The 26,225-nt window shown below is 47.8% G+C and overlaps 1 protein-coding gene across 1 annotated transcript; it reads left to right on the forward strand.

The window, feature by feature from the left end:
- The first annotated feature begins 4,485 nt into the window (after window positions 1-4,485).
- PLA2G10 (phospholipase A2 group X) lies at window positions 4,486-25,387 on the forward strand. Its single transcript, XM_032242716.1, has 4 exons — window positions 4,486-4,980; window positions 10,325-10,475; window positions 13,653-13,759; window positions 25,019-25,387. The coding sequence occupies exons 1-4, from the start codon at window positions 4,884-4,886 to the stop codon at window positions 25,159-25,161; spliced, it is 498 nt and encodes a 165-aa protein (XP_032098607.1). The 5' UTR covers window positions 4,486-4,883; the 3' UTR covers window positions 25,162-25,387.
- Window positions 25,388-26,225: the final 838 nt, after the last annotated feature.

The following is a 26,225-nucleotide window of genomic DNA, read 5'->3' on the forward strand; positions in this document are numbered from 1 at the left end:
TTTGGAGTAAAAGAAGTAATAATTAGAAATATATCCATTGGGCCGGGCACGGTGGCTAAGGCCTGTAATCCCAGCACTTTGGGAGGCCAAGGCGGGTTGATCACCTTAGGTCAGGAGTTTGAGACCAGCCTGACCAACATGGAGAAATCCCATCTCAGCTAAAAATACAAAAAATTAGCTGGACATGGTGGTACATGCCTGTAATCCCAGCTACTTGGGCAGGAGAATTGCTGAACCCGGGAGGCAGCGGTTGTGGTGAGCCGAAATCATGCCATTGCACTCCAGCCTGGGCAACAAAAGCAAAACTCTGTATGAAAAAAAAATAAATAAAATAAAATAAAAATAAAAATAAATATATCCTGTCCAGGCACGGTAGCTCACACCTGTAATCCAAGCACTTTGGAGGCCAAGGCAGGCGGATCACCTGAGGTCAGGAGTTCAAGACCAGCCTGATCAACATGGTGAAACCTGTTTTTAAAGAAAAAAGAAAAAGAAATATATCTGTTGGCTGGGCGCAGTGGCTCACACCTGTAACCCCAATACCACTTTGGGAGGCCTAGGGGGGCAGATCATGAGGTCAGGAGTTTGAGACCAGCCTGATCAACATGGTGAAACCCCATTTCTACTAAAAATACAATAATTAGTCACATGTGGTGGGGCATGCCTGTAATTCCTGTTACTCAGGAGGCTGAGGCAGGAGAATGGCTTGAACCAGAAGGCAGAAGTTGCAGTAAGCTGAGATAGCACCACTGCACTTCAGAATGGACAACAGAGTGAGACTCTGTCTCAAAAAAAAAAAGAAAGGAAAGGAAAGAAAAGAAAAGAGAATTATATCCCTCATGGGCTGGGCCTGGTGGCTTACATCTATCATCTTAGCACTTTGGGAGGCTGAGGCGCGTGGATCACCATCACCTGAGATCAGAAGTTCAAGATCTGCTTGGCCAATATGGTGAAACCCCGTCTCTACTAAAAGTATGAAAATTAGCTGGGTATGGTGGCATGTGCCTGTAATCCCAGCTCTTTCAGAGGCTGAGGCAGGCAGATCACAAGATCAGAAGTTCGAGACCAGCCTGGCCAACATGGTGAAACACCATCTCTACTAAAAATACAAAAATTAGCCAGGCATGGTGGCACAAGGCTGTAATCCCAGCTACTCAGGAGGTTGAGGCAGCAGAATGGCTTGAACCTGGGAGGTGTAGGTTGAAGTGAGCCGAGATCACACCATTGCACTTCAATCTGGGCAACAAAGGCAAACCTCCATCTCAAAAAAATAATAATAAAAATAGAAACATGGCCGGGCGCGGTGGCTCAAGCCTGTAATCCCAGCACTTTGGGAGGCCGAGGCGGGTGGATCACAAGGTCAAGAGATCGAGACCATCCTGGTCAACATGGTGAAACCCCGTCTCTACTAAAAATACAAAAAAAAATTAGCTGGGCATGGTGGCACGTGCCTGTAATCCCAGCGACTCAGGAGGCTGGGGCAGGAGAATTGCCTGAACCCGGGAGGCGGAGGTGGCGGTGAGCCGAGATCGCGCCATTGCACTCCAGCCTGGGTAACAAGAGTGAAACTCCGTCTCAAAAAAAAAAAAAAAAAAAAAATAGAAACATGATAGTGGCTCACGCCTGTAATCCCAGCATTTTGGGAGGCCAAGGCGGGCAGATCATGAGGTCAAGAGATCGAGACTCTTTTCGCCAACATGGTGAAACCCCGTCTCTACTAAAAATATGAAAGGTAGCTGGGCATGGTGGTGCGTGCCTGTAGCCCCAGCTACTTGGGAGGCTGAGGCAGAAGAATTGCTTGAACCCGGAAGGCAGAGTTTGCAGTGAGCCAAGATCACGCCACTGCACTCCAGCCTGCCAGCAGAGTGCGAGTCCGTCTCAAAAAAAAAAGAGAAATATATTCCTTGTGATAGGTTCTATAGCAGATTATATTGTAAAGGCTGTAGTAACACAACAGACTTTAAATTCTCTTGTGGCCAGGTGTGGTGTCTCATGCCTGTAATTCCAGCACGTTGGGAGGCCAAGACCGGAGGATTAGTAGGTCAAAAGTTTGAGACCAGCCTGGCCAGCATGGTTAAACACTGTCTCCACTAAAAATACAAAAATTAGCCAGGTATGGTGGCATGCGCCTATAATCCTAGCTACTCAGGAAGCGGAGGCAGGAGAATTGCTTGAACCCAGGAGGTGGAGGTTTCAGTGAGCCAGATTCACGCTGCTGTACTCCACGATGGGCAACAGGGCAACAGAGCAACAGAGCAAGACTCTGTCTCGGAAAAATAAAAAGAGAAATTCTGTTTTGAAGGTTATGATAGAACTGACTGAACAGAGAAGTGTCTGTGTATCTGCTGGCACTCACGGCCTATGGAGAAAACATCAGGTATTATACAGATTCAGTTGTAGCAGATTAACAAAGAGACTGCTAACCAGGCTTGGTGGCTCACGCTTACAATCCTAGCACTTTGGGAGGCCAAGGCAGGCGGATCACCTGAGGTTGGGAGTTTGAGACCGGCCTGATGAACATGGAGAAACCCTGTCTCTACTAAAAATACAAAATTGGCTGAGTGTGATGGCGCATGCCTGTAATCCCAGCTACTCCAGAGGCTGAGGCAGGAGAATTGCTTGAACTCAGGAGGCAGAGATTGCGGTGAGCCAAGATTGCACCATTGCACTCCAGCCTGGGCGATAAGATCAAAACTCTGTCTCAAAAAAAAAAAAAAAAAAAACTAAAACTAAAAGCAAAGAGACTGCTTAGTTAAGTGAGTAGACTCTTTAGCTCATTCTTTGATCTAGTTGATTTTGGGAGGTTTGGTTTATGGGGACCCTGGGTAAGGGGTAGATTGCAAACTCTTTGTATTATCCGCCACAGAGTCATAGTAATAGTGTCCCCGGTGCACGGGATTCTCTCAAAGGTTTTAAATGCTTGAATGCAGTCATCTCTGGAATGCCATATGGTCTCTCTTCAACTGAAATGACAAGAGCTGAAGGAAATGTGTGACCATGAGGACGCTGTAACCTATGAATGATGTGCTGAGACCAGAAATGCAAAATGACGGTAACTGAGAGTGGCTCTAAGGCCCAAGTTTTGGTCACACTCTTGCTTAACTGACAGCCTGACCAAAAAGGCAAAATTTTCTTTTCTTTCTTTCTTTTTTTTTTTTTTTTTTGAGACAGAATCTCAGTCTGCTGCCCAGGCTGGAGTGCAGTGGTATGATCTCAGCTCACTGCAACCTCAAGTGATTCTCCTGCCTCAACTTCCTGAGTAGCTGGGATTACAGATGCATGCCACCATACCCGGCTAATTTTTGTATTTTTAGTAGAGCAGGGTTTCACCATGTTGGCCAAGCTGGTCTCAAACTCCTGACCTCGTGATTCGCCCACCTCGACCTCCCAAAATGCTGGGATTACAGGCACGAGCCACTGTGCCCAGTGGGAATTTTCTTGAACAAAATTATGGGAGGTCATGTTTTTGAACTGAGCCCATGCACTAGGTCCCAACAGACCAAAACCAAACCAAAATGGATTCACTTGTGCTAAGAGTTAAAGGAAACACATGGATCCTGGAACAGACCACAGATGAGGATTTGTTTTTCTCTTGCAAATCTGTCTAACAAACATTCATGACAGCACAGATTCCACGCCCTGAAGTTCCCATTATATCTCTTTTTTTTCTTTTTCATGAGACAGAGTCTCACTCTGTTGGCCAGGCTAGCATGCAGTGGCACGATCTCAGCTCACTGCAACCTCCTCCTCCTGGGTTCAAGTGATTCTCCTGCCTCAGCCTCCTAAATAGCTGGATTACAGGCATGCACAACCATGCCCGGCTAATTTTATAGTTTTAGTAGAGACGGGGTTTCTCTATGTTGGTCAGATTGGTCTCAAACTCCCAACCTCAGATGATCCACCCACCTCGGCCTCCCAAAGTGCTAGGGTTACAGGCGTGAGCCATGGTGCCCAGCCTTTTTTTTTTTTTTGAGATGGAGTTTCCCTCTTGTTGCCTCACCGCAACCTCTACCTCCCAGATTCAATTGATTCTCCTGCCTCAGCCTCCCAAGTAGCTGGGATTACAGGCCTATGCCACTATGCCCAGCTAATTTTTTTTTTTTTTTTTTGAGACGAAGTCTCTCTGTGTTGCCTAGGCTGGAATGCAGTGGCACGATCTCAGCTCACCAAAACCCTGGCCTCCCACGTTCAAGCAATTCTTCTGCCTCAGCCTACCGAGTTGCTGGGATTCCACACCCATGCCACCAAGCCCAGCTAATTTTTGTATTTTTAGTAGATACAGGGTTTCACCATGTTGGCCAGGCTCATCTCGAACTCCTGATCTCAGATGATCCACCTGCCTCAGCCTCCCAAAGTGCTAGGATTACAGGCGTGAGTCACCACTTCCAGCTTAATTTTGTATTTTTAGTAGAGACGGAGTTTCTCCATGTTGGTCAGGCTGGTGTTGAACTCTCGACTTCACGTGATCCGCCCGCCTCGGCCTCACCGCACTGGCCAAATAAAATGTTGAAGTAAATTCAGGACTACCCCTCCTCCAAGTCTTCTGCTCCTTTTGGGCGCCCAGGTGAGCGGGAGAGTGGCTGGGGGAATAACAACATCAAAGAAGCTCCTTTTGCTCCCTTACTCCGAGGAGACGTTCTGGTGCCTGACTCCTGGTCCTGTCCCCAGCGCCCTGGTGGCCTCTCGAGCCCCTTCAGTGACCAAGATGCAGAGATCAGGGCGCCTTTGCGCCGCCCCACGTGCCCGCCCCTAGCTGGCTCCGCCCGGCCCGGAGGAAAGGTGAGGTCGGGGGCAGGGCCGGGCGCGGCAGCCAAGATAAGGATTGGCCGGGCTTGGTGCCTCCAGTGGCCCGGTAGCGCGGTCCCCACACCTGCCACCCTCCGATGGGGCAGCTACCTGTGTGCCTGCCAATCATGCTGTTCCTGCTGCTGCCGTCGCTGCTGCTGCTGCTGCTGGGACCTGGCCCCAGTTTCAGCGAGGGTGAGTGAGGAAGGGGCTTTCCCTGCACTCTGGAGTTCCCGGGACTCCTCCTGCCCTCCCTAGGATCCCAGCAGCCCTGCCTCCCAGTCCTTCCCCAAGTTCCCAGGATCCCCACAGCCCCCAGATCGCTCTTCTTTTTTTTGGGGGGGGGACGGAGTTTCGCTCTTGTTACCCAGGCTGGAGTGCAATGGCGCGATCTCGGTTCACCGCAACCTCCGCCTCCTGGGTTCAGGCAATTCTCCTGCCTCAGCCTCCTGAGTAGCTGGGATTACAGGCACGCGCCACCATGCCCAGCTAATTTTTTGTATTTTTAGTAGAGACGGGGTTTCACCGTGTTGACCAGGATGGTCTCGATCTCTTGACCTCGTGATCCACCCGCCTCGGCCTCCCAAAGTGCTGGGATTACAGGCTTGAGCCACCGCGCCCGGCCCAGATCGCTCTTCTAATGCTCACCCACACTCTGCGCCTCAGCCCTCTGCAGGGCCCCGCTCACTCCTCCCAGGGACTCAGAACTAGTCCACCCCTTCCCCAGGGGCGCAGAGTCCCGTGCTGGCGCTCTCACTGCAACTGGTTGTGACCCTCTCCAGCAGCCCAGAAGCCTCCTGGTTGTTCTTATCTGGGGTCCCCTAACTTATCCTTCACTCCACCTGCTCCTGAGGTCTGAGACACCAGAGGGTGGGAGGAGCAGGGGCAGAAAGGGCCTGGCTTGGGGATGGGGGAAGAACGTATTGTCCCTCTATACAACAAACCCCTGTCACCCGCCCCCAAAAAAGAGAACATATTGTCCTATCTCACTATCCATCCTTCGGGGTCACCGTAGAGAGGTCCCCTGGGTGACTGCCCCTTTCTGGGGTGCAAGATACATGCATCCACAGAGGAATAGCCAGACATTGCCAGCACACAGATGCACAGGCACAGGACCAGCCCCCAGACTCACCTGGGCACTCAGCTGTGCAGCTCACGGTGTGGGGCTCCCACAGGCAAAAATACTGAGATATCTCGAGGGGGACACACGCACACACAGCTCAAGGACACCAGAGACAGCACTCAGGGCAAATTCAGATGCTCAGTGGACACACACACACACACACACACGCACAGACACACATATGTTTACATAGACCCTGGGGCTCACAGGATGCCCAGACAGCCCTGGCACTCCCCAAGAGGCTGCAGCGGGCAGACAGGGCAAACAGACCCCAACATGACCTGCCCCACCTATGTTGGCACAGTGGGAGTGTTTTCTCTGGTTATAAGCACAGTGCTTGGTGCCCGCCCTGTGCCTGGAACCCTCCCTCTAAAGGGCTGTTGCTAGGGCTCTGAGATACCAGAGAGTGACCAGGGAGGGTGGCAGGGGAACCTTTGAGGACAGCTTCAGGGTATGGTGTTGGGACTGGGACATTGTCACAGGTGCTCAGGGTAGGCTGTTCCCCAGGGCTTGGTGGATTTACAGGTCAAGGGACCGTTTCTGGAAGCTCACTGTGTGCCAGGGCAGCTTAATTCAGAGATCAGCGTTTTTTTTTTTTTTTAGAGGGAGTCTGGCTGTGCCCCAGGCTGGAGTACACTGGCACAATCTCGGCTCACTGTAACTTCCACCTCCCAGGTTCAAGAGATTCTCCTGCTTCAGCCTCCCAAGTAGCTGGGACTACACCATGCCCGGCTAATTTTTTTTTTTGAGACAGAGTCTTGTTCTGTCGCCCAGGCTGGAGTGCACTGCCGTAATCTCGGCTCACTGCAACTTCCACCTCCTGGGTTCAAGCAATTCTCTGCTACAGCCTCCCCAAGTAGCTAGGATTACAGGTGTGCACCACTACGCCTGGCTAAGTTTTGTATTTTTCGTAGAGATAGGGTTTTACCATCTTGCCAGACTAGTCGTGAACTCCTGACCTCACGTGATCCACCTGCCTCAGCCTCCCAAAGTGCTGGGATTACAGGTGGGTGCCACCACACCTGCTTAATTTTTGTATTTTTAGTAGAGACAGGAGTTTCGCCATTTTGGCCAGGCTGGTCTTGAACTCTTGACCTTAAGTGATCCACCTGCCTCAGCCTCTCAAAGTGCTGGGATTACAGATGTGAGCCACCGGGCTTTGGCAGATATCTGCTCTGGAAGACCCCCCCAGGCTGAGGGCACTGCCACAAGCAGACAGTATGGAGAGGGTCCCTGTGGCCACCTGGCGGGCAACATGGATTCTGCAGGGAGGTGGTCTGGGAGGAGGGTGAGGATGGGGTGAGGGCATTTGAGCAGCAGAGTGTCTGTGTGACCAGGCACAACTGGAGGGACAGTATGACTCTTGCTGTGTGGGAGTATGAGGGAGAGGTGGGAGGGGCTGATTACCCCCCGGTCTTGGAGGTCTTGGGGTGCCTTGAGACCCCTGAGCTTTACCCAGACTCTTGGGAGCCACGGGATGTTTGAGATAGAGGTGTGGGCTGCTGGGAGAGTGAGGACTCATTATCCAGAGAGGAAGGCGAAGCTTTGAACTCCAAATGAGTTTTTACATTTTCTTCCTATTTGATTCATCTTCGTCCCTCCACATAAATATGCTACTTTTTCCTCTGATAAAAAGACAAAATTGGCCGGGCACGGTGGCTCACACTTATAATCCCAGCACTTTGGAAGGCCAAGGCGGCCAGATTAGGAGGTCAGGAGTTCGAGACCAGCCTGGCCAATATGATGAAACTCCGTTTCTGCTAAAAAATACAAAAATTAGCCAGGCGTAGTGGTGCACGCCTGTAGTCCCAGCTACTCAGGAGGCTGAGGCGGGAGAATTGCTTGAACCTGGAGGCGGAGGTTGCAGTGAGCCAAGACCCTGCCACTGCACTTCAGTCTGGGCAACACAGTGAGACTCCCAGTCAAAAGAAAAAAAAAAGACAAAATTGAATTTAAATTTGGCCTAGGCTTCTCAAAAAAGTCAGTGTGATGAAAACATGATCAAACAGAAACGAGACTGGGCATGGTGGCTCATGCCTAGAATCCCAGCACCTTGAGAAGCCAAGGCAGGAGAATCACTTGAGGCCAGGAGTTTGTGACCAGCCTGGACAACATAGTGAGACCCCATTTCTATTAAAAGTTTAAAAATTAGCTGGGCATGATCGTGCATGCCTGTACATCTGGAGGCTGAGGCAGGAGGATCACTTGAGTCCAGGATTTGGAGGCTGCAGTGAGCTATGATTGTGCCACTGTACTCCAGTGTGGGTGACAGTGAGACTCTGTCTCAAAAAAAAAAAAAAAAAAAAAAAGACAAGATGATCAGGCTGAGAGGAGTAGCTCATGCCTATAATCCCAGCACTTTGGGAGGCCAAGGCAGGTGGATCATCTGACGTCAGGAGTTCAAGACCATCCTGGCCAACAGGGGGAAACCCTATCTCTACTAAAAATACAAAAATTAGCCAGGCGTTGTGGCGTGGTGGTACCCACCTGTAATCCCAGCTACTCAGGAGGCTGAGGCAGGAGAATTGCTGGAATCCAGGAGGCAGAGGTTGCAGTGAGCAAGATCGTGCCATTGCGCTCCAGCCTAGACAAAAAGAACGAAACGCCATCTCAAAAACAAAAACAGAAACAAAACAAAAAAGGCTCATGCCTGTAATCCTAGCACTTTGGGAGGCCGAGGCAGGCGGATCAGCTGAGGTCAGGTGTTCAATATCAGCCTGGCCAATTTGGTGAAACCCAGTCTCTACTAAAAATACAAAAATTAGCTTGGTGTCATGGTGGGCGCCTGTAATCCCAGCTACTCAGGAGGCTGAGACAGGAGAATCACTTGAACCTGGGAGGCAGAGGTTGCAGTGAGCAGAGATTGCGCCACTGTACTGTAGCCTGGGCAACATGAGCAAAACTCCGTCTCAAAAAAAAAAAAAAAAAAAAAATCAAACACAATGCATCAAGCTCCTGGAGTTGTACAGACCAGATACCCAGGAAGCAGGCCTGCCTGGTGTGAGTTTCTGCTCTATTGCTGGTGCCACTCAGCTCTGGCAACCCGAAAGGGGACCTCCCCCTGCTGTGTGAGGAGGAAGGAGCGCTGGTTTGCAGGTCAGAAGCCTGGGTGGGAGCCTCTGCTCAGGTTCCTGCTGCCTGTAGGAATGTGGGAGTCGCCCTTCCTGGCTGGTCTCCTTTCCCACCTGTCCAATGCAGGGGTTCCAGTCACATGCACTGGGCACCATTACATGTCCAAGCTGTGCCAGGATCTAGAAAAATGGCTGGGCTCAGGCCAAGGGTCCTTCCTGTCTGGGCAGTGAAAATGAAAGGAGACTCCAAGGGCCCTCAGCCTGAGTCTGGAGGGCAAGTCATGGGCACAGGGCAGTCCCAGGGCTCGGGACGCTACCACAGAGGAGCCCACCTTGGTGACAGACAACTGTAGGCGCATCCCTGACGCCCAGTGCCCAACACAGCCAACTGGACAAACATTTCATGCGCGACTCTTTTTTTTTTCTTCATGGCTACCCTGAGGGCATCGATTATAACAGTTCCACTTTTTTTTCTTTTTTTTGAGAGTCTGGCTCTGTCATCCAAGCTGGAGTGCAGTGGCGCAATCTTGGCTCACTGCAAACTCCACCTCCCAGATTCAGGTGACTCTCCTGCCTCAGCCTCCCGAGTAGCTGGGATTACAGGCGTGCGCCACTATGCTCAGCTAATTCTTGTATTTTTACTGGAGATGGAGTTTCACAATGTTGGCCATGCTGGTCTTGAACTTTTGATCTCAGGTGATCTGCGTGCCTTGGCCTCCCAGAGTGCTGGGATTACAGGCATGAGCCACCTCGCCCAGCTGGATTATAACAGCCTTTTTACCTGCCAGGGGCTTTATACTCATTATCTCATTTCTTTTTTTCTTCTTCTGTTTTTCTTTTTTTCAAGATGGAGTTTCACTCTTATAGTCCAGGCTGGCATTATCTTGGCTCACTGAAACCTCCACCTCCCAGGTTCAAGCCATTTTCCTGCCTCAGCCTCCTGAGTAACTGGGATTACATGTGCCCACCCCAACATGCAGCTAATTTTTTGCATTTCTAGTAGAGATGGGGTTTCATCATGTTGGCCAGGCTGGTCTCAAACTCCCGACCTCAGGTGATCCACCCGCCTCGGCCTCCCAAAGCGCTGGGATTACAGGCGTGCACCACTGCGCCTGGCCCATTATCTCATTTCATTTTATGAGTTGAAGTGCGCTTATCCTCCATTTCACAGATGAGGAAACCAAGGCCCAGAGAGGTTAGGAATTTGTCCAAGATCACAAGCTAGGAAGTAGGATTGAAGCCCAGAAAGCCAGGCTGTAACATCTAGGCTCTTGTCAGGCTAATGCCCTTCCCCGGGGTCTGGGAAGCCCTGACCTGCAGCCTCTCACCTTTGTTTACCCCCCAGCCTCCAGGAAGTCACATGTGCACCGGCGTGGGATCCTGGAACTGGCAGGAACTGTGGGTTGTGTTGGCTCCCGAACCCCCCTGGCCTATATGAAATACGGTTGCTATTGTGGCCTGGGAGGCCGTGGCCAGCCCCGCGATGCCATTGACTGGTAAGTGCATGTCTGGGCCCAGGCTACAAAATCCCCTATTCTGGGGTAGTCAAGGCTTATGAGAAAATACCCAAAACTGAAGCTGGGATTTGGTCCAGGGGGATCCCAGCACGTGGTTCTACTTTGCAGGCAGGCAGAGGCCTCTTGGATAACATGGCCAGTGAGGCCAGATCTTGGCATCAGCTGTTCCTTACCCTGGCCATGGGCTGATTACATTGCCCTAAAAAATTGGCCAGGAGCGGTGGCTCATTCCTGCAATTCCAGCATTTTGGAAAGCTGAAGCAGGCAGATCACTTGAGGTCAGGAGTTCGAGACCAGCCTGGCCAACATGGTGAAACCCCATCTCTACTAAAAATGCAAAACTTAGCTTTGTGAGGTGGTGGGCGCCTATAATTCCAGCTATTTGGGAGACTGAGGCAGGAGAATTGCTTGAACCTCGGAGGTGGAGTTTGCAGTGAGCCGAGATTGAACAACTGTCTTCCAGCCTGGGCGACAGTGGGAGACCCTGTCTTAAAATAAAATAATAATAATAGTATAAAGTGACTAGGTGTGGTGACTCACAACTGTAATCCCACCACTTTGGGACATCGAGGCAGGATGATCAACATAGTGAGACCCTGTCTCTATATTACACACACACACACACACACACACACACACACACATACACACACGACCAGACTAATTATGCACTAGGAACTGCTCTGGGAATCCCTTTGAGTCCTCATAACAATCCCATTTCACAGCTGAAGAAACCAAGGCAAAGAAATATTAAGTAACTTGGCCAGGTGCAGTGGCTTACGCCTATAATCCCAGCACTTTGGGAGGTTGAGGTGGGCAGTTCATGAGGTCAGGAGTTCGAGACCAGCCAGGCCAACATGGCAAAACCTTCGTCTCTAGTAAAAATACAAAAATTAGCCAGGCGTGGTGGCAGACACCTGTAATCCCAGCTACTCGGGAGGCTGAGGCAGGAGAACTGCCTGAACCAGGGAAGTGGAGGTTGCCGTGAGCCAAGTTTGCGCCACTGCACTGCAGCCTGGATGACAGAGCAAGACTCGGGTGGGAAGAAAAAAGAAAGAAAGAAATATTAAGTAACTTGTCTGGGGCCACAGAGTTAGCAAGGTGTGGGAGCTGGGATTTGAACCCAGGCAGTCTGGCTGGATTCATGCCCACAGCCTGTGCACTCTGGCTACTGTGTGAGAAGCGCCTGCTCTGTCCAAGGTTGTGGGCGACGATCTCTCCATGACTTCCCCTCATTTGCCCCCTGGGCTGTTCTTAAAGATGGGCATGACAGTTAAACGCCCATTTTACAGGTGGGGCCCTGAAGCTCAGAAGGGCACAGCCACTCACCCATTACCACAAAGCTGCAGTTGGTTAGCAGAGGGTGGAATTCAGCCGCCTCTCTCCTAGCTTGAAGGCTGCGATTGACACAGAGGTCTTTTTTGTTGTTTGTTTCTTTTCTTATTTATTAACTTTTTTTTCTTTTTCTTTTTTATTTTTAGCAGGATGTTTAGACACATTTATTTATTTGTTTGTTTATTTTTTAGATGGAGTCTTGCTCTGTCGCTGGGCTGGAGTGCAGTGGTGCAATCTCGGGTCACTGCAACCTCCGCCTTCCGGATTCAAGCAACTCTCCTGCCTCAGCCTCCCCAGTAGCTGGGATTACAGGCGTATGCCACCATGCCTGGTTAATTTTTATATTTTTAGTAGAGACAGGTTTTCACCATGTTGACCATGCTGGCCTTGATCTCTTGACCTCATGATCTGCCAGCCTTGGCCTCCCAAAGTGCTGGGATTACAGGCATGAGCCACCAGACCCGACCTGGGGAGCTAATTTTTAAATTTGTTACAGAGACAAGAGTCTCCTTATTTTGCCTGGGCTGGTCTCGAACCCCTGGCCTTAAGTGATCCTCCAACCTCAGCCTCTCAAAGTGCTGGGATTACAGGTGGGAGCCACCGCACCCTACTGCTAAGGAGGGTTTCATTATATACCTGCCCAGAAGGGAGGGAATCTGATTTGATGAGAGGGTGTAGTCTGGTGAGGCTGGATGACCTACAGCGGCAGGGGCTTGTGCTGGGCTGAGACCTAAGGCACAAAGAACAGACACGGAGTTACCCCAGGCAGAGGGTACAGTGTGGGCAAAGTCAAGAAGTGGCAGGGCTTGGGACCAGGCTTGGGCACAGCCAGGGAGGCAGAACAGAGCATGGTGAGGCCAATGAAATCATTATCCAGGATGGGGATTTTCAGGGAAACAGCTTAGACAAGGCCAGGCATACAGTGCCTCCTACCTGTAACCCCAGCACTTTGGGAGGCTGAGGTAGAAGGACTGCTTGAGCTTGGGAGTTCAAGACCAGCCTGGGCAACGTAGTGAGACCTCATATCTAGAAAAATTTTTTGAAAAAGGAGTTTGTGTTCCTGTAGTGGCAACTACTTGGGAGGCTAGGGCAACAGTATCACTTGAGCCCAGGAGTTCAAGGCTAAAGTGAGCTATGACTGAGCCACTGCACTCCAGCCTGAGTGACAGAGAGAGACCCTACCTCAAAGGGAATACAAATTTAAAAACTAGCCGGGCATGGTGGCGTGTGCCTGTAGTGTCAGCTACTTGAAACCTTGAGGTGGGAGAATCACTTAAGCCCAGGAGTTCAAGGCTGCAGTGAGCTATGATTGTGTCACTGCACTCCAGCCTGGGAGACAGAGCAAGACCCTGTCTTAAAAAAAAAATAATAAAAAGAAAGAAAGAAAGAAAAAAAGCTTAGAGGCCAGGTGCAGTGGCTCACACCTGTAATCCCAGCAGTTTGGGAGGCCAAGGTGAGCGGATCATGAGGTCAGGAGTTCAAGACCAGCCTGGCCAACATAATGAAACCCCATCTCTACTAAAAATAGAAAAAAAAATTAGCCGCATCTGGTGGTAGTCGCCTGTAATCTCAGCTACTCAGGAGGCTGAGGCAGGAGAATTGCTTGAACCCGGGAGACAGAGGTTGCAGTGAGCAAAGATTGCACCACTGGACTCCGGCCTGGGCAACAGTGCGAGACTCTGTCTCAAAAAAGAAAAAAAAAAGCTAAGATCAGAGGATGTGTGCCTCCCTGAGGGGTCTTCAGTCACCTATGGTCCTGGCAAGGGAGGAGGGCCAGGAGAGCTTCACCCATCTGCTGCCCTGCCCATGTGACATCTGCAGGTGCTGCCATCACCACGACTGTTGCTTTACTCGAGCTGAGGAGGCCGGCTGCAGCCCCAAGACACAGCGCTACTCCTGGCAGTGCGTCAATCAGACTGTCGTGTGCGGTGAGTCCCCAGCACCACCATGCCACCCACCCCTAGTGTCCACTGGGCACCCTGGCACAGCCTGATGACTTCCGTGTCCTTGTTGCAATAACCACTGCTTCCAGCTCTGTGTGGACCACCCTTGGGTATATCTAATTAAGTGATATTTATTTTGTTTTATTTGTTTTGAGATGGAGTTTCGCTCTCGTTGGCCAGGCTGGAATGCAATGGCATAATCTTAGCTTACCACAATCCTCCACCTTCCAGGTTCAAGCAAATCTCCTGCCTCAGCCTCCTGAGTAGCTGGGATTACAGGCATGCGACACCACGCCTGGCTTATTTTGTATTTTTAGTAGAGAAGGGGTTTCTCCATGTTGGTCAGGCTGGTCTCGAACTCCCGATCTCAGGTGACCTGGCAGCCTTGGCCTCCCAAAGTGCTGAGATTACAGGTGCAAGCCACCATGCCCCGCCTATTTTATTTTATTTTACTTTTTGAGTCAGTCTAGTTCTGTCACCCAGGCTGGAGTGCAGTGGTGTGACATTGGCTCACTACAACCTCTGCCTCCCGGGTTCAAGTGATTCTTGTGAATCAGCCTTCCGAGTAGCTGGGACTACAGGCGTGCACCACTACAGCTGGCTAATTTGTGTGTGTGTGTGTGTGTGTGTGTGTGTGTGTGTGTGTGTGTGTTTAGTAGAGATGGAGTTTCGAGATGTTGGCCAGGCTGGTCTCTAACTCCTGACCACAGGTAATCCCCCCACCTCAGCCTCCCAAAGTACTGGGATTACAGACATGAGCCACTGCACCTGACCTAATTTTTGTACTTTTTTCAGTAGAGATGGGGTTTCACCATGTTGGCCAGGCTGGTCTCAAATTCCCTGCCTCAAGTGATCTGCTCGCCTCAGCTTCCCAAAGTGCTGGGATTAGAGGTGTGAGCCATAGTGTCTAGCCCTAATGTGGGTGAGGTTTAACACTGAGTACTTGAAAAAGAAAACCCTGAAGAAACCTATTTGTTTGATGTCTGGACAACAAGGAAGATAGACATGACATCAGATAATAACCAACCTAAATGTTTATCAGAAGGGGGCTGGGGGCAGGACCAGTAGGAGGATCACTTGAGGCCAGAAATGCATCTTTACAAAAACCTTAAATAATTTTTTTTTTTTGAGACAGTCTCGCTCTGTCGCCCAGGTTGGAGTGCAGTGGTGCCATTTCAGTTCACTGCAACCTCCACCTCCTGGGTTTAAGCAATTCTCCTGCCTCAGCCTCCCAAGTAGTTGGGATTACAGGCACCTGCCACCAGGCCTGGCTAATTTTTTTTATTTTTAGTATAGACGGAGTTTCACCATGTTGGCTAGGCTGGTCTCAAACTCCTGACCTCAGGTGAGCCACCCGCCTTGGCCTCCCAAAGTGCTGGGATTGCAGGTGTGAGCCACCACGCCCGGTGGTCGTATTTATTTTTAAGATTCCATTTTGGGCCTGTCTCAGCCTCCTGAGTAGCACAGGTGCACACTGCCATGCCTGGCTAGTTTTTTTTATTTTAGTAGAGATGGGGTTTCACCATGTTGCCCAGGCTAGTCTTAAACTCCTGAGCTCAGGTAACCCACCTGCCTCAGCCTCTCAAACTGCTAGGATTACAGGCGTGAGCTACTGTGCCTGGCCTTTTTTCTTTTTTTTTTTTTTTTTTACATGAAATCTCCCTATGTCGCCTAGGCTGGAGTGCAGTGGCACAATATCAGCTCACGGCAACCTCTGCCTCCTGGGTTCAAGTGATTCTCGTGTCTCAGCCTCCTGAGTAGCTAGTGCTGGGATTACAGGTGTGAGCCACCGCGCCTGGCCTGTTCATGTTGTATCAGTAGCATGTGTCAGTACATCATAAGTTTTATGGCTGAATAATATCTGCTGCATGGATAGATCACATTTTGTTTATCCATTCATTCAATGATGAGCATTTAGGTTGTTTCTACCTTTTGGTGTATGTGAATAGTGCTGCTGTGAACATTCATGAACAAGTATTTATCTGAGTACCTGTTTTCAATTTTTTAGAGTATATACCTAGGAGTGGAATTGCTAGGTCATACGGTAATCCTGTTTTACTTTTTTTTTTTTCTCAAGACACGGTCTTGCTCTGCCATCCAGGCTGGAGTGCAGTGGCATGATCATGGCTCACTACAGCCTCAAACTCCTGGGCTCAGGCTATTCTCCTGCCTCAGCCTCCTAAGTAGCTGGGATTATAGGTGTGGGCCACGATGCTCGGCTAATTTTTTTGGGTTTTCTTTTTTTTTTTTTTCAGACGAAGTCTCACTTTGTCACTCAGGCTGGAGTGCAGTGGTGCGATCACAGCTCACTACAATCTCTGCCTCCCAGGTTTAAGTCATTCTCCTGCCTCAGCCTTCCAAGTAGCTGGAATTACAGGTGTCCACCAACACACCTGGCTAATTTTTAATTTTTTTTTTTTTTTTTTTTTTTTGAGATGCAGTTTCACTCTTGTTCCCCAGGCTGGAGTGCAATGGCGCGATCTCAGCTCACCGCAACCTCCGCCGTCTAGGTTCAAGCAATTCTCCTGCCTCAGCCTCCTCAGTAGCTGGGACTACAGGTGTGCACCACCATGCCCAGCTAATTTTTGTATTTTTAGTAGAGACGGGGTTTCACCATGTTGACCAGGATGGTCTCGATCTCTTGACCTCGTGATCCACCCACCTCGGCCTCCCAAAGTGCTGGGATTATAGGTGTAAGCCGCGCTCGGCCTAATTTTTAACTTTTTTTTTTCTGAGATGGAGTCTCGCTCTGTCACCCAGGCTGGAGTGCAGTGGCGTGATCTCAGCTCACTGCAACCTCTGCCTCCCGGGTTTAGGCAGTTCTTTGCCTCAGCCTCCCAAGTAGCTGGGATTACAGGAGCGTGCCACCATGCCTGGTTAATTTTTTTTATTTTTAGTAGAGACGAAGTCTTGAACTCCTGACCTCGTGATCCACACACCCTGGCCTCCCAAAGTGCTGGGATTATAGGCGTGAGCCACCGAGCCTAGCCCCCTTTTTTTTTTTTGAGATGGACTCTTGCTCGTTGCCCAGGCTGTAGTGCAGCGGTGCAATCTTGGCTCACTGCAATTTCCAACTCCCAGGTTCAAGTGATTCTCCTGCCTCAGCCTCCCAAGTAGCCAGAACTACAGTCACTTGCCACCACACATGGCTAATTTTTGTATTTTTAGTAGAGATGAGGTTTCACCATGTTGGCCAGGGTGGTCTTGAACTCCTGACCTCATGATCCATCTGCCAAAGTTCTGGGATTACAGGCATGCGCCACCGTGCCTGGCCTACTAGAAGTATGTTTTTAGATATGCATGGATTCTCAGCTGTATCTCCTTACTGTGGATCAGGACTTGGCAGAAGAGCAAAGCTGAATTAATATGATGATATGATATCCATTTTCAGGCCTAAAGATGCCCCAGGCATCATCTCATCCAACCCTCTAATTTAGGGTCAGGGAAACTGGCTGGGCATGGTAACTCATACCTATAATCCCAGCACTTTGAGAGGCCAGGGTGAGAGGATAGCTTGAGCCCAGGAGTTTGAGACCAGCCTGAGCAGCATAGCGAGACCCCATCTCTACAAGACATCAATAAAGTTGGGGAAACTGAGGCTCAAGGAGAGTAAGTGACTTGTTCCCAAAACTGCCTCCTTTTGTTGTGGGTGATGAGGAGGTAAAATGAGGCTTCAGTGAGAAATCTGTTGAAAATCTTTCCTTTCTCCCTTCAACTTTCATATTCTGCTTGTTCCTACCCAGGTGGAAATAATATTTATAAAACATTGGTGTGTCTGTTGGTAGAGTCAGTGCCTGTTTACAGAACTGTCCTCTTTAAACCAAATGAAATAAACTAAAATATCTATTATATATTTTTGGCTAAAAATAGTCTCTTATTCTGTTTGGAGATATTCTGAACATAGTTGTTTATTTAATAACAGGTTTGGCCCATTTTCCATTTATGGGCCTGACTTAAATATATTAAAAAAATTTAAACCTATAATAATATTTACTAGCAGGCTTTAATTTTAAGCTTTACCCTTGGGAGCTGTTTCTCCTTTTAAATTTTTATTCTTCTTCAAAACGTGGTGCCATCGGGTTCCTGAGGTCATGGAGCAGTGGGGCCAGGTCTCGGTGTTGGAGGAATCTTTGTTGCTTAGAGAGAAGAGTAGGAGGACAAGCACAGGGGTTGGGTCAGGAGATCCTGGGCTGGAATCCTGGTCCACTCCTTCCCACTTCTGTGACCTTGGATGAGTTACTGAATTCCTCTAAGCCTCGGTTTCCTCATCTGTAAAATGGGAATAACAGACCAGAGTTGCTGGGGTCGTGTGAGCATGGGAGATTATGTACGGCTTTTCTTTTCTGTTTTTTTTTTTTTTTTTTTTTGAGATGAAGCCTCACTGTGTCACCCAGGCTGGAGTGCCGTTATCTTGGATCACTGCAACCTCCACCTCCCCGGTTCAAGCCATTCTCCTGCCTCAGCCTTCTGAGTAGCTGGGATTACAGGTGCCCACCATCACGCCGGGCTATTTTTTTTTTTTTTTTTTTGTATTTTTAGGAGAGACAAGGTTTCACCGTGTTGGCCAGGATGGTCTCGATCTCATGACCTTGTGATCCGCCTGCCTCGGCCTCCCAAAGTACTGGGATTACAGATGTGAGCCACAGCGCCTGGCTATTTATTTATTTATTGGAGATGGAGTCTCATTCTCTCACCCAGGCTGGAGTGCAGTGGCATAATCTTGACTCATCACAACCTCTGCCTCGCGGTTCAAGCGATTCTCCTGCCTCAGCCTCCCGAGTAGCTGGAATTACAGGTACAGGCTAGCTACCATGCCCTGCTAATTTTTGTATTTTTAGTAGAGATGGGGTTTCACCATGTTCGCCAGGCTGGTCTTGAACACCTGACCTCAAATGATCTGCTGCCTCAGCCTCCGAAAGTGCTGGGATTACAGGTGTGAGGATGTATGGGTTTTCTGTGGTCTGTCAACAAATATTATTGTGAATCTACTGTTTGGCGGGCCCCGTGCTAGGTTTTGGGCAAGGCAGAGCAATGAGGTGCTGCAGTCTAACACGAGGAGACAGGGAAGTAGTGTGTGTGCCAAGTGCTTTGTAAGTATTGAGTCGAAACATAAAGCAGGTGAATTACTATACCTGCTACAACATGGATGAACTTTGAAAATATGATTGGCCAGGCTTTGAGAGGCCAAGACAGAAGCATCACTTGAGCCCAGAAATTTGAGACCAGTCTAGGCAACATAGCGAGACCCTGGCATGGTGGTGCACGCCCATAGTTCTAGCTACTCGGGAGGCTGAGGTGGGAGGATCACTTGCGCTCAGGAGGTCCAGGCTGCAGTGAGCTGTGATCATGCCGCTGCATTCCACCCTAGGTGATAGAGTGAGACCTTGCCTTTAAAGAAAGTCTGGGCACAGTGGCTCTTGCCTATAATCCCAGCACTTTGGGAGGATGAGGCTGGGGGATCACTTAAAGTCAGGACTTTGAGACCAGCCTCGCCAACGTGATGAAACCCCATCTCTACTAGAAATACGAAATTAGCCAGTCATGGTGGCATGTGCCTGTAATCCCAGCAACTTGGGAGGCTGAGGCAGGAGAATCACTTGAACCTGGGGACAGAGGTTGCAGTGGGGACAGAGGTTGCAATGAGCCGTGCCACTGCCCTCCAGCCTGGCACGTAGCGACAGAGAAAGACTCTGTATCCAAAAAAAAAAAAAAAAAAAAAAAAAAAAAAGAAGAAGAAGAAAAGAAAAGCAAAAAGCAAATACAGTCTTGAGTGAACAGAGCCAAACATAAGAGGTCATGTATAGAGGCTTTCTGTTGCTCTATTAGGAGTAAAAAAACAAAAAAAGAGATCAGGTATATTGTATGACTTCATTTATATGAATTGTCCAGAATAGGTAAATCCACAGAAACAGAGAGTAGACTAGTGGTTGCTGGGAACGCAGAAGTGTGGGAATGGGCAGTGACTGCTTAAAGAGAATTGGGTTTCTTCTGGGGTGATCTCCATCTGTCACCTAGGCTGGGGTGCAGTGCAACGATTACAACTCACTGCAGCCTCAAACTCCTGGGATCAAGGGATTCTCTTGCCTCAGCCTCTTGAGTAGCTGGGACTATAGTCCTGTGCTAATTTTTGTATTTTTTGTTGTTATTGTTTTGAGACGGAGTCTTGCTTTTGTTGCCCAGGCTGGAGTGCAATGGCGCGATCTCAGCTCACTGCAACCTCCATCTCCCAGGTTCAAGCCATTCTCTGACCTCAGCCTCCCGAGTAGCTGGAACTACAGATGCACACCACCATGCCCAGTTAATTTTTGTATTTTTAGTAGAGATGGGGTTTCACCATGTTGGCCAGGATGGTCTCTATCTCTTGACCTTCTGATACACCTGCCTTAGGCTTGAGGTCCAGCTTCACCCAAGTTGCCCAGGCTGGAGTGCAATGGTGTGATCTTGGCTCACCACAACCTCTGCTTCCCGGGTTCAAGCGATTCTCCTGCCTCAGCCTCCTGAGTAGCTGGGACTACAGGCGAGCGCCACTGTGCCCAGCTAATTTTGTATTTTTAGAAGAGATGGGGTTTCTTCATGTTGGTCAGGCTGATCTCGAACTCCTGACCTCAGGTGATCCACTAGCCTCAGCCTCCCAAAGTGCTGAGATTACAGCCATGAGCCACTGTGCCTCGCCCTCTTACTAATTTTTACACATATTGTTTTTATCCATTCATCTGTCTCTCCATTTATTCACCCATCATCCATTTACCCATCATCCATCTATCATCCATCTATCCATCCATTCATCCATCCTTCCATCACTCATCCATCCATTTTCCATCCATTCACCCATCATCCATCCATCCATCATCCATCTATCCATCCATCCATTATCCATCATCCATCCATCCATCCATGGGGAGTTCCTCCTTAAGGGGAATGGGGTTTCTTCTGGGGTGATAAAAATGATTTAGAACTTGATAGAAGCCCAGCATTTTGAATGTACTAAATGTCACTGACTTTTACTCTTTGAAATGATAGATTTTATATTGTGAGAATTTTGCCCCAGTAACAACAAGCAGGAATGCCTAGTGAGGGATCCATCTATCCAACCATTCAACCATTCATTTACATACTTTTTGATTCAAACTGAGTACATGTTTGTTGTGAAAAATTAAAACATTCCAGCAATACTCTTTTTTAAAAATTTTACTTATTATTTATTTCAGTAGCCTTAGGGGTACGAGTGGTTTTTGGTTACATGGATGAATTGCATAGTGGTGAAGTCTGAGCTTTTAATGCACCCATCACCCAAGTAGTCTACACTGTACCCAACACAGCTTTTTATCCCTCCCCACCTCCGAGTCTCCAGTGTCCATCACACCACTCTGTATGCCTTTGTGTACTCAGAGCATAGCTCCCACTTATAAGTGAGAACATACAGTATTTGGTTGTACATTCTTGAGTTACTTTACTTAGAATAATGACCTCCAGCTTCACCCAAGTTGCGACAGAAGACATTTTGTTCTTTTTTTACGGCTAAGTAGTATTCCATGGTGTATATGTAACCACATTTTCTTTATCTACCATTGGTTAATGGGCACTTAGGTTGGTTCCATATCTTTGCAATTGTGAACTGTGCTGTGATAAACATATGCGTGCACATATCTTTTTGATATAATGATTTATTTTCCTTTGGGTAGATACCCAGTTAGTGAGATTGCTAGAAAGAATAGTAAATTTACTTTTAGTTTTTTGAGAAGTCTTCATACTGTTTTCCATGGTGGTTGTACTGATATTCCCACTAGCAGTTTAAAAGCATTCTTTTTTCACCACATCCCTGTCAATGTTTATTTTGACTTTTCAACAGTGGCCATTCTGGCTAGGGTAAGACAGCATCTCATTGTAGTTTTAATTTGCAGTTCCCCGATGATGACTGATGTTGAACATTTTTAAGTTAAAGGCCATTCCTATATCTTTTGAGAAATGTCTATTCATGTCACGTGTCCAATTTTTGATGAGGTTTTTTCTTCTTGCTGATTTTTTTGTAGATTCTAGGTATTAGTCCTTTGTTGAATATGCAGTTTGCAAATATTTTCTCTTATTCTGTGGGTTGTCTGTTTACTCTGTTGATCAATTCTTTTGCTGTGCAGAAGCTTTTTAGTTTAATTACATCCCATTTCTTTATTTTTATTTTTGTTGCATCTGCTTTTGGGGTCTTAGTCATAAATTATTTGCCTAGGCCAATGTCGAGGGGAGTTTTTCCCATGTTTTCTTCTAGAATTCTTTTTTTTTTTTTTTTTTTTTTTTGAAGACGGAGTTTCACCATGTTGGTCAGTCTGGTCTTAAACCACCGACCTCAGGTGATCTACCCGCCTTGGCCTCCAAAGTGCTTGGATTAGAGGCGTGGGCCACCACGCCCGGCCTCTTGGCTAGAATTCTTATGGTTTCAGGTCTTAGATTTAAGTCTTTAATCCATCTTGAGTTGATGTATATGGTGAGTTTTGTATATGGTGAAAGAGAGGGATCCAGTTCATTCTTATACATGTAGCTATCCAATTTTCCCAGTACCATGTACTGAATAGGGGGTCATTTCTCAATTTATGTTTTTGAACGCTTTATTGAAGATCAGTTGGTGTAAGTGTTTAGCTTTATTTCTGGGTTTTCTATTCTGTTCTTTTGGTCTATGTATCTACTTTTATACTAGTACCATGCTGTTTTGGTTACTATAGTCTTGTAGTATAATTTGAAGCTGGGTATTGATGCCTACAGATTTTTTTTTTTAGATGGAGTTTCACTCTGTCACCCAGGTTGGAGTGCAGTGGCATGTATCTTGGCTCATTGCAACGTCTGCCTCCTGAGTTTAAGCAATTTTCCTGCCTTAGTCTCCCGAACAGCTGGGATTATAGGTGCAGACCATCACACCTGGCTAATTTGTGTATTTTTAGTAGAAATGGGGTTTTACTATGTTGGCCAGGCTGGTCTGAAACTCTTGACCTCAAGTGAACCACCCGCCTCAGCCTCCCAATGTGTTGGGATTACAGGTGTGAGCTGCCTCGCCTGGCCAGGTGTTCTTTTTGCTTAAGATTACTTTGGCTATTTGGCTCTTTTTTAGTTCCATATAAATTTTAGTACTGTTTCTTCTAATTCTGTGAAAAATGATGTTGGTATTTGATAGGCACTGCATTGAATCTGTAGATTGCTTTGGGTAGTATGGTCATTTTCATTATATTGATTCTTACAATCCATGAACATGGGATGTATTTCCATTTGTGTCATCTGTAATTTCTTTCAGCAGTTTTGTAGTTCTTGTAGAGGTCTTTCACCTTCCTGGTTAAGTATATTACTAGGTTTTGGGTGGGGGGTTTTCTTTTTTTTTTTTCACCTATTATAAAAGGGACTGAGTTCTTGATTTGATTCTCAGTTTAGCCCTTATTGATGTACAGCAGTGCTATTGATTTGTAACCTGAGATTTTATTAAATTAATTGATCAAATATAGGAGTCTTTTGGAGGAGTCTTTAGGGTTTTCTAGGTATATGATCATACCATTGGCAAAGGTAGTTTGACTTCTTCTTTTCAGATTTGGATGCCCTTTATTTCTTTCTCTTTCCTGAATGCTCTGGCGAGGACTTTCAGAACTATGTTGAATAGAAATGGTGAGAGTGGGCATCCTTGTCTTGTTTCAGCTCTTGGGGAAATAAATGTTTTCAACTCATCCCCATTCAGTATGATGTTGGCTGTGGGTTTGTCATATATCACTTTTATTATTTGGAAGTATGTTCCTTCTATGCCTAGTATATTGAGAAGTATAGTTCTTTAAAAAATTATTATGGGCTGGGTGGGGTGGCTCACGCCTGTAATCCCAGCACTTTGGGAGGCTGAGGCAGGCAGATCACAAGGTCAAGAGATCGAGACCATCCTGGCCAACATGGTGAAACCCTGTCTCTACTAAAAATTCAAAAATTAGCTGGGTGGGCTGGGCATGGTGGCTCATGCCTGTAATCCAAGCACTTTGGAGGCCAAGGCCGGCAGATCACCTGAGGTCGGGAGTTCAAGACCAGCCTGACCAACATGGTGAAACCCCATCTTTAAAAAAAAGAAGAAAAAAAGAGAGAGAGAAAAAAATTAGCTGGGTATGGTAGTACGAGTCTGTAGTCCAGCTACTCGGGAGGCTGAGGAAGAGAGAATTGCTTGAATCTGGGAGGTAGAGGTTGCAATGAGCCAAGATCGCGACACTGCACTCCAGCCTGGTGACAGAGCAAGACTCTTTCTCAAAATATATATATATATTATTATGGGCCAAGGGTGGTGCCTTGCGCCTGTTATCCCAGGGATGCTGAGGCAGGTTGGATCAATTGAGCTCAGGAATTCAAGACCAGCCTGGCAACATGGCAAAACCCCATCTCTACTAAAAATACAAAAACTAGCCGGGCATGGTGGTGGGCCTGTAGTCCCAGCTACATGGGATACTGAGGTGGGAGAATGGCTTGAGCCCAGGAGACAGAGGCTGCAGTGAGCCACAGTCTAGCCACGGCACTTCAGCCTGGGTGGCAGAGACAGACCTTGTCTTAAAAAAGAAAAATTACTATTATTTTTTAATAAGTGAATCCCCAAATGAAATCATGTAATATCAGGCCAGGTGTGGTGGCTCACACCTGTAATCCCAGCACTGTGGGGAGGTTGAGGCAGGTGGGTCACCTGTGGTTAGGAGTTCGAGTCCAGCTTGGCTAACATGGTGAAACCCTGTCTCCATTAAAAATAAAAAAATATTAGCTTGATGTGGTAGCATGCACCTGTGGTCCCAGCTACTCAGGAGGCTGAGGCAGGAGAATCGCTTGAACCCAGGAGGTGGAGGCTGCAGTGAGCCAAGATTGTGCCACTCAACTCCAGCCTGGACAACAGAGCAAGCCTCTGTCAAGAAAGAAAGGAAAGGAAGGAAGAGAAAGAAAGAAAGAAAGAGAGAGAGAAAGAGAGAGAGGGAGGGAGGGAGGAAGGAAGGAGGGAAAGAAAGAAATTGTGCAATATCAATGCAGAAGAGCAGTGTGGCAGACTCTGGACTCTCCATTTGAAACTTTCAATTTCCTTGTCTGTAAAATGGGCTGACATCACCTGCTTCCTGGGGAGTTGTGCATGTGGAGATCACGTGTTGGACTGTCAAGTGTCTCAGAAATGTAATTTATGACCCGTCCTGCCTCCTGCTTTACTGGTTTTCCTTGAGTCTCTCCAGGTCCCTGCTCTAACCTTAGCTTCCCCACTTCTTCCAGGACCAGTAGAGAACAAATGCCAAGAACTCTTGTGCAAGTGTGACCAGGAGATTGCTAACTGCTTAGCCCAAACTGAGTACAACTTAAAGTACCTCTTCTACCCCGGGTTCCTATGTGAGCAGGACTCGCCGAAGTGTGACTGACTACCTTGACTTGAAATGCTCTTTTGCACAAGGCAATAAAGCTTTCTCTCACTAATGAACAACAGCATTCAGCTCTTTGCAGAAGGGAACTGAAGCCAAGTGATAAAGCCACAACCTTGTGTTTGCTTTCTCTCCCAATCCTGGAACTTGGGACTGGAGCCCATGTGGTTTGGAGTTAAAGGCCAAAAGTCCTGCGCCTATTTTATAAAACTGTATTTATGACTGTGTTGGGTTTGGTTCCATTTTGGAGGTTCCATCTTTATGAAAAGGTGGTCTTTGTCTTCTGCTCGGATGGCTGGTAGTCAAATGTGAACAAACACCTCATGTGCCCGGCCATGTTCTAGGTTGCAGCAATCAACAAGACAGCTGGCCATAAAACACCCACCCTGGTGAAGTTCAAGTCCAGTAGCTGTTAGCTTAAGGTGTTCCCGGCTGGGTGAGGTGGCTCACGCCTGTAATCCCAACACTTTGGGAGGCTGAGGTGGGTGGATCACAAGGTCAAGAGATCGAGACCATCCTGGCCAACATGGTAACACCCTGTCTCTACTAAAAACACAAAAATCAGCCAGGCATGGTGGCGGGCGCCTGTAATCCCAGCTACTCTGGAGGCTGAGGCAGGAGCATCACTTGAACCCAGGAGGCAGAGGTTGCGGTGAGCCGAGATCGTGCCACTGCACTCCAGCCTGGTGACAGAGCGAGACTTTCTCTCAAAAAAAAGAAAAAGAAAGAGTATTCCTTATCCTACTACACCTTAAAATGTATTTCCTGGCCTGCAGTGGTGGCTCATTTCTGCAAGCCCAGCACAATGTATTTCCTGATTACAAAAGTGGTACATACTCATCGCTTTAAAAAAAAAAAAAAAAAGGAAAGTGCAGAGAAATGTAGAGCAGAAACAAAAATCACTCCAATTCCCACAATTCAGAATAATCTGTTAGCATTTATAGTTTTAAAAATGTAGTTCAGATTATACCATACAATGTTCATAAGCTTTTCTCCATGTCATAAAAAATATTTGGAAACTTCTTTTTTTTTTTTTTTTTTTTTTTTTTTGAGACAGAGTTTCG

This window comes from Sapajus apella, unplaced genomic scaffold (assembly GCF_009761245.1).
Source record: "Sapajus apella isolate SASKATOON/1434 unplaced genomic scaffold, GSC_monkey_1.0 scaffold51, whole genome shotgun sequence".
Lineage (NCBI taxonomy): Eukaryota > Metazoa > Chordata > Mammalia > Primates > Cebidae > Sapajus > Sapajus apella.

Excerpts from the sequence above, each read along its gene's own strand:
- PLA2G10 (XM_032242716.1), top strand. The coding sequence starts at position 4,884 with ATGGGGCAGCTACCTGTGTGCCTGCCAATCATGCTGTTCCTGCTGCTG. Across the intron at positions 10,476-13,652 it reads CCCCGCGATGCCATTGACTG|GTGCTGCCATCACCACGACT; the intron begins GTAAGTGCATGT and ends TGACATCTGCAG. Across the intron at positions 13,760-25,018 it reads CAATCAGACTGTCGTGTGCG|GACCAGTAGAGAACAAATGC; the intron begins GTGAGTCCCCAG and ends CACTTCTTCCAG.